The sequence below is a fragment of the Geotrypetes seraphini genome, chromosome 3 (assembly GCF_902459505.1).
Source record: "Geotrypetes seraphini chromosome 3, aGeoSer1.1, whole genome shotgun sequence".
Classification (NCBI taxonomy): Eukaryota; Metazoa; Chordata; class Amphibia; order Gymnophiona; family Dermophiidae; genus Geotrypetes; species Geotrypetes seraphini.
Window position 1 is genome coordinate 28209029 of NC_047086.1, and position 8352 is coordinate 28217380.

An 8352-nucleotide genomic window follows, 5' to 3' on the forward strand; every position below is an offset into this window, starting at 1 on the left:
GGCAAGCTGTGTTGCACCACCTTTATGCTCGCGCCAAGACTAGGATTCTGCGGAGCTACTAGGCCTCGCCAGGATCCCGGTCCCACAGTGCGCAACCCCAGACGCAGAAAGCGAACGCGACTCTCCCTCCCCTTGGTTCTGACCTTCAGCCGCCAGTTTTCTCGCAGCCTAGGCTGACCACATGGTTTTCAACCAGACGCAGAACTGATTCGATGCCAGTAAAACAGAGGTCATCTAGGCTCCGATGCTGATTTTCAGTGTGCTTCGCTCTCGTCTCTCTTCTAGTTGGCTACAACATGCAGGAGCTGCTCCTCCCTCCGGCTCCAGTCAGGCCTAAGCAAAGGGCTTGGGGTCCTCAGGGTAGGGAGTCTTCAATTGAACCATCCTCATCACCCTTTGCGATTTTGATAATTAAAGTAAAACAACAAAACTGCATGAGGTTGCCAGAAATCGCAGATTGGTCTGAAGGATCCACCCTGGAACTGGATAACTTGTTAGGTCTCATGCTGTTTCTTCACTAGGGTGGAGGGGGGGAAATGGATGGTGGAGGGAGGATGAACTTGGGGGAGATTATGGATGGGGAGATATGAGGGAGGGATGGATGGAAGAAATAATGGATCTAAAAACAAGAAAGGGAGAGAGATGGTGGACAATGGGATTTAGGGAGGGAAGGAACAGAAGGAGATAAGTTGGACACAAGGGATGGAGTAGAGGGGGGTAGAGATACTTAATAGGAGGGTAGTTGGGAACGTGAATCGGATTGATGGTGAACCCTGGGGTAGTGGGGAAGGTAGGGAGAGATGCAGGATGATAGGGTAGTTAAGAAAAGGAGATGGTGGGGTCCATTGCTGCAGCTGACAGGATGGATACAAAAAAGGAAAGATGCCAAACCTCCAGGGGAGGGAAGGAAAACGGAAGGGGAGAACAGAGATGGAAGATGGATGGTTAGCACGGAGAAAGAAGGATATCCTGGCAAGTGCTTTATCAGAAGGCAACCTGATTTAAATGACGACCAGACAATAAAATGGAGAAAAAAGAATTTTACTTTCTGTTTTGAGATTACAATATGTCAGATTTGAAATGTGTATCCTGCCAGAGCTGGTGTTAGACCGCAAATGTCAGTTAGGATTTAACAGAGAAAGGAAAAGTATTTTTTGTTTACACCACAGTGCCAGTGTGGGTAGGAGAGGGCAAAGGGGTGAAGAGGCTATAAAATAAACCCACTAGGATGTTTGGAAACAAACCCCCCCAAAAAAAAAACACCCGATTGGGCAGGAAAATCGAATCGAAAAATCGATTCAATAGGCTGAATCGAATCAAAATATTTTTTCCTGAATTGGGCAGCACTACTACACACACACACACACTTTACAGTGCCCTAGGGGCTTAGTCTTCTGTTCCCAGTTAATTGTTATATGTCTTGTTTGCTGTTATGTATGTTATCATGTAAACCGTTCTGGGCATCCTAGGGAGGACGGGATATACCGTATTTTTTGCACCATAAGACGCACTTAGGTTTAGAGGAGGAAAACAAGAAAAAAAATATTTTGAACTGATGTACTAATATATTTAATAAAATATAGCAGAATAATACTTCAACCATGTAAAGTCAACAGTGGTATTAAGAACCATTATCACTGTCTTTAACAAATGAGGAGAGACTTTAAGGTTCAAGCACTCTTCTAGTTTTCTAGGCTCTGCACTCAGCCCCCTTCCCTACCAGGTTCTGCACCCAGCACCCCCGAATCCAACCCCACCCTCCATGCCAGGCTCTGCACTCTGTCCACCCTCCCTGCCAGGCTCTGTACCCTGTCCCTCCTCTGGTGGTAGGCTGGGACAGGAGGGATCCATCCCAGCTGACTGACAATTTTTCCCCCTCCCCCCATACCTTTTTAAATCCTGGTGGTCCAGCGGTGTATCAGCAGGAGCGAACTTTCCGGGATAAGCCTCTCCCTCGCTGGATGGGTGCCTTGGATCTCATGGCCAGCGGCGCAAAAGGCAGGAGTGAGCTTTTCGTGCTCCAGCCTGGGCGCCATTCAGGGAGTAGCGCGGGACCAGGCTGGAGCGCAGAAAGCTCGCTCCTGCCTTGTGAACCACTGGCCGTGAGATCTTATGGAGTGAAAAATACAGTAAATCAAATTACCGTAAATAAAGTAGTATGTGAAGAAATGGGTGACTCGGGCAGGCAGCAGATTTTTTGGGCTGAACTAGCTTCAGATACCCCACCAGGCATTGAACATCTAATGCAGCGTGCAAGGGAAGGAACCCAATATCTCCTCCCCCCCCCTACCCTCAGGTCCAACACTCCAACTGTATTTGGGCTTTCTTTTGAGGAAGTAGAAGCCCTTGGTTTAGGTTTTTCTTTTTGTGGCGGTCCAACTCTGAATTCCCTCCCTCTTTGGTCTATTATCTGCCCTATACGGCCCCTCATCGCGCTAGATACCCCTCCCCCCCCTTCCATACCCAATAAGGGCTGACTTCCTCCTTCAGTCGGTCGCTGGCTGCAGGGCCAAGTGCCGGTGCGGGGTCAGCGAGCCTCGATCAGGTACTGGAAGGGAGCAGAGGAAGTAAAAGAGCTACACGCAATTCATTTTTAATCCAGACTTTTTTTTATATAATATAATTTATTGAATCCCTGCATATGGAAATCACGATACCAGTGTCACAATTTATCAATTATACGAGCAATACATGCATCCCTAGTAATTATAAAAACTGCTATGTTCAGGAATTTAAAAAAAACATTTAAGCAATCATCCTCCTCTACTCAGTTACACATGGTTAATCAACTCCCGTTGTGATCACTACTTTAAATTTAGACAACCGCTGAAAACCTATTTTGCAATATAAGACTTATTTGGACTACAGAACTAGACTAACATTTTTTCTGCTAGAAGCCGACCAACTAGGGCAAGCTTTCATCGCATGAATTTGTACATCCTAAATATTTGGGCTCTAGGCATACGCTTAGTTTGCCTATGCCTTTATTCCCCGCTCATTAACCCTATGCTTACACAAATCCTCTCCGCTTAGGTGCCCTTCAGAAAGTTATTTTAAAAATACTGCATATTGCCTTACCAGATACTGAGGCCTATCCTGATAAGAATCCCACAAAAATATAAGAAAGCAAAGTGACCTCCATATACTCGATGTTTTTATTTCACAGTTAATTTCCCCTTTAATCACTTGATGCGCTAATTTGGTAACATTTTAAAATTATCATCATAATCTGTCCTCTACTCCAGTCCAATCCTCCTCACCTGGTGCCGTCTCCCACGTTTCTGACAAAGAGAGACGTATTCGGAGGCCGTGAATAACGAGACATGGCTGCCAGCGGTTACTACAACAGAGGCCAAACGTCGGGGAAGAGGGAAAAAGAAATCCACCAAAAACCCGCGAACACAGAAACAGGTTCGTGACTCCACAGCGCACTCGCTCGGGGGCGCGTGCAATAATTCCGACAGGCCCCGATCACCCGTTTGTGGCTCCTGCACGCTGTAAATATCAGGTCAGACACGCGCGCGACGCCTCTGAGACAGGTTTAAAACACGCTCGTGCTTTACAAGAGAATTTTCGCTGCAAACTGAATATCCAAGTGTTCGTTGCTGAGAAGCTCAGCAGCTGAAAAAAAAACCCTTTTCCAACAGAAAAAAATGGCTGAAGTGAGTGGCACGCATGCGTTGCGCGCGATGACGTAACGTATTGTAACCTCCCCTTAAGCTCGTTCTCAAAAGGCAAGGGGGGGGGGTAGAGGCTGTATTTTTAGGTCTTTCTCGCTGATAAAGTTTGTTAAAATGCTGAAAAGATACTTTCGGTTGTTATATGGTCTTGCATTATTGAGCGTTAGTTTTGCTAACATATGGGACACTATTTATAATGGTTGCTTATTCTTTTCTATTTGCTTCCACACCGATTTATTTTTGGCCATTTGGAGTAGGTATTTTTGTTTTGGTAAGCAGGATTGATGCTCTAAAATCCCCGTTAAAAGCCTGTGGGTCCGGTAAAAGTCCAATTTGAAAACGGCCATTGATTTTCAAATAATTTTGCATGCAAATGTTTCCCAGAGTTCTGCCTTAATACCATCCAGTCATTGGAGAAAGCGACTGACGTGCAGGCAGGGGCAGCCCTGAAGCAGTCTGCTGCTGCACAGCTAGTCAGTTTCATCAATAGGACCTGTATATAGGACAAATTCACCTTGTCCTATAAAGGAAGCCTCAGCCCCACCACTCCACCGCTGTGTTAATTCTTGCCTGCGGGAAGAATTACGTAGCACTTCATCATTGGCTGCCTATTTATATTATTTATGCTTTAGTGTTGTATAAACCTTCTATTTTTGTATTTCTTTTTATAAATAATTTTCTAAAAGTTGTCTAAGTACATAGACAACTTTTAGAAAATTATTTATAAAAAGAAATACAAAAATAGGTTTATACAACACTAAAGCATAAATAATATAAATGGGCAGCCAATGATGAAGTGCCACATAATTCTTCCCGAAGGCATGAATTAACACAGCGAAAGAGTGGTGGGGCTGAGGCTTCCTTTATAGGACAAGGTGAATTTGTCATATATACAGGTCCTATTGATGAAACTGATACATATTTGAGGGGACTTGAAAGATATATTTAAGGTAGTGCCATAGATTTACAGAGCACAGCTATTCAGGGCAGGAAGAGTAGGGTTTGGTTTTGTTTTTTGGGGGGGTTGTTTCCCCCCAGTAGGCACAGATGTACATTTACTATACTGTACACACTAGTGCTGCCCCATTCAAGAAAACAAATTTCAATTCGAGTTGATTCAATCTATTGAATTGATTTTTCGATTCGATTTTCCTGCCTAATTGGGTGTTTTTTTTCAAACATCCTGGTGGGTTTATTTTATAGCCTCTTCACCCCCTTTGCCTTCTCCTAACCACACTGTTGCCATGGTGTAAACAAAATAAACAAACAAGACTTTTCCTCTCTCTGTTAAATCCTAGCTCATGTTTGTGGTCTAACACCAGCTCTGGCAGGATACACATTTCAAATCTGACATATTATAATCACAAAACAAAAAATAAAATTAGTTTTTCTACCTTTTGTCGTCTGGTCAATATTCAAATCTTGTTGGTCCCAGGCTCTGGTTGTCTTGCTTGCCAGGGTCTCCTTTCTCCATGCTAACCATCCATCTGCCATCTCTGTCCTCCCCTTCCATTTCCCTTCCCTCTCCCGGAGGTCTGGCATCTTTCCTTTTTTTTTTGTCTCCATCCACAGATCCACCTTTTCTCAACGACCTTTCATCCAGCATCTCACCCTCCTTCTCCACCACCCCAGGGTCTACCATCTCTCCCTTTCTGTTCCTTTCATCCCTAAATCCCATTGTCCACCATCTCTCTCCATCTCCTCTGTTTTCAGACCCATTATTTCTTCCCCCCTCCAAAGTCCAGCATGTGTACGTCTCTTTGAACCCCCCTTCCCTCCATCCGTGTACTTCTACACCAGGCCCCCTCCCCTGAACGTCTGCACCCCCCCCCCCGAAGGCCTGCCTGTCCCTTCTGAAGGCCTGTACCCCCCCCAGAAGGCTACACCCCCCCCCAAAAGGCATGTACCACCACCCCCCTAGAAGACCTACCTGTCTCTCCCCTGGAAGGCTGCACCCCCCTGAAGGCCTGCCTGTCCCTTCTAAAGGCCTGTACCCCTCCCCGGAAGGATGCACCCCCCCCCCCGGAATGATGCACCCCCCTGAAGGCATGTCCCTCCCCTGGAAGGCTGCACCCCCCTGGAAGGCCTGCCTGTCCCTCCCCTGGAGCACCCCCCCAAGGCAGGGAGCACCCCCCGGAAGGCAGGTACCCCCCCCCCACGAAGGACTACACCCCCCTCCCCCGCGGAAGGCCTGCGCGTTCAATTCACCTAAATTCAGCAGCCTGCATAAGATCGTCGGCCGAGTTGTCTTCTCTCTGCCACGGTCCCGCCCCTTCTCTGACATCAGAAGGGGCGGGACCGCAGCAGAGAGAAGACAACTTGGACGAGGTATGGCAGCTTACAAAGATCGCTAGAGCCAGTGATCTTCTTCTGCGGGGCAGGTTGCTGAATTTAGGTAAATTACTGCAGGGAAGCCACTTCCCAACTGACCCTCCCCACTTGCCCTCTAAAGCAGGAGCGGCAGGCCAGCAAGAGGCAGCGCTGCCGCTCCTGCTTTAGGGGCGAGGGGGGAGGTTCAGTCAATGAATCGGGAGGCCGATTTTTGGGTGGGGTAAATCGATTCGAATCGTGAATCGGGCAGCACTAGTACACACACATCTGTGTCCATTTAAAAAAAAAGTTATGCCAGGATACCTGTGAATTAAAAAAAAAAAATTAAAGAGCGGCATAGGGGATGCCCACTTCCTCCTCCTGCCAGGGCGCCCCTGTAACAAATGACATGAGGAAAAATTTTGTCCCCGTCTACGCCTTGTCCCCACGAGCTTGGTCCCCATCCCATCAACCTATCTGATCCCATTCACACAAGCCTCGAATAGTTATGATTTTAAATTGAACTTATTAAAGTATAAAAAGAAAATATTCTGTACAATTGTCATTTTAAACACAATACAGAGTAAGGATCAACTAAAATCCCTTCACAAATATCCCCTCTACTATCGAGAAAACTGAATAAGCCAAATTACTACAGAAAGCTACACAGAAAAATCATGCTAACAGAATACTGCAGTCACACATGACAGGAATAGTGTTAGGGGAATGCAATTAGGGCAACTACCCCTAGTCAGAGAACCCTAAAATTTTAGTTAGAAAATCTCCAGACCCCATCAAATTTTGGAAACGCGCAGATTCATTCTTAGAAAACAATACTTCTGACCAAATATCTTGAGCAACACACTCTATTCCACAGTTCTTCAACTGCCGGTCCGCAGACCGGTAACGGTCTGCAAAAAAATCTTGCTGGTCCGTGAAGAATTCGGGTCCCCACCGCAGCAAAAGGTGCCAGTGTCAGCTCACATGCAACTTCCTGTTGCCGTCGCTATGTCGGCACTCCTGCCTTCCACTACTGACTCCTGCCGCGTATGTCTCCTGCTCCAGCCTTTGTCTCTGCACCCCCCAACAAGTAGCGGCAGCTCTATGTGCTTTTAACTTCGGTACACAGCTGCCCCTAAGCAGTATTTTAGCCACAGTTTCATGAGACAGCCTCGGGGCCTTTGCTAGGCCGGCCCGCTTCGATGATGGAAAATTTGAGCTACAAAGAATGCCTCAGAAAATTGGGACTGTTCACTCTCAAAAAGAGAAGACTGCGAGGGGATATGATTGAAACTTTTAAAATATTAAAAGGATTTGACAAAATAGGCCAGGAAGCAGAACTACTGACTTTTTCAGATGTGACTTTTTCAGATGTGACACTCAGCCTGAAGCTGAGTGGCAGCAGGTTCAGGACAAATGTCAGGAAGTTCTGTTTCGCACAGAGTGGTGGACGCTTGGAATGCTCTTCCGGAGGAGGTTGTGACAGAGACTACTGTTTTGGGTTTTAGGCGCAAGTTGGATGCACACCTCCGTGCAAATCATATCGAGGGATACGGGAAATCCGAGTCTCCAACAGGGAGCACCTAACTGGGCCTCCGCGTGTGCGGGTCGCCGGACTAGATGGACCAAGGTCTGATCCGGTGAAGGCGTTTCTTATGTTCTGGAGTCCAGATTGTACCAAGTTAGGTTTAAGACCCACCTCTCTTCAATCTGGAATAACCCATGTGGTGTTCCTCAGGGTTCTCCACTTTCACCTACACTATTCAATGTTTATCTTTCATCACAATATAACTCAATCAAATTCATGAAAAGAACTCCACTTAAATAGGAAAGAAAAAGGAAAAAAAATAACATTTTTAAATATAATATCCTATTACATCTAAGTTAACAAATGAAACTAAAAATTAATTAATACAAATCTTTTAAAAATTCTAAAAAATATAAATGTATAAATGCAGACTGCAGTCCCAAATTCATCTCATCAATTTAAAAAGGCCATTTGAAAAAAATACACCTTTAGATGCCTTTTAAAATTTTGAAATGATTCTTTTTTTCTCGATTCCACAGGCAAAGCTGTTCCATCTATAATACTAATAAGGAAGTAATAGTGTTTTGGACTTTATGATTTACATTATCTAATATTTGGATTATTAATAGCTTTGTCTGATTTTAAGTTCAATCGTTTTTATTAAGTTTTTCATAGAAAACAACATAACCAAGGAAAAAAGCAACTGTAAGTGAAACATGTCAGTGCAGTATATTACTAACAGATATGATCTTTTCTATACCACGTTATGATATTAACGTTATGATATTAAACACCCTTGCAATAATCTAGTACAGGTAACCAAACTTTCTGAAA

At 45.1% G+C, this 8352-nt stretch overlaps 1 protein-coding gene across 1 annotated transcript in view; it reads right to left on the reverse strand.

Annotated features, from left to right (window-relative positions):
• Positions 1 to 3671, reverse strand: part of SRSF12 (serine and arginine rich splicing factor 12) — a 103289-nt gene extending 99618 nt beyond the window's left edge. Inside the window, exon 1 of the mRNA XM_033938740.1 lies at positions 3261 to 3671. Within this exon, the coding sequence (XP_033794631.1) occupies positions 3261 to 3325 (65 nt within the window). The 5' untranslated portion in view covers positions 3326 to 3671. The remainder of the gene's footprint in view (positions 1 to 3260) is intronic.
• Between the last annotated feature and the right edge of the window lie 4681 nt (positions 3672 to 8352).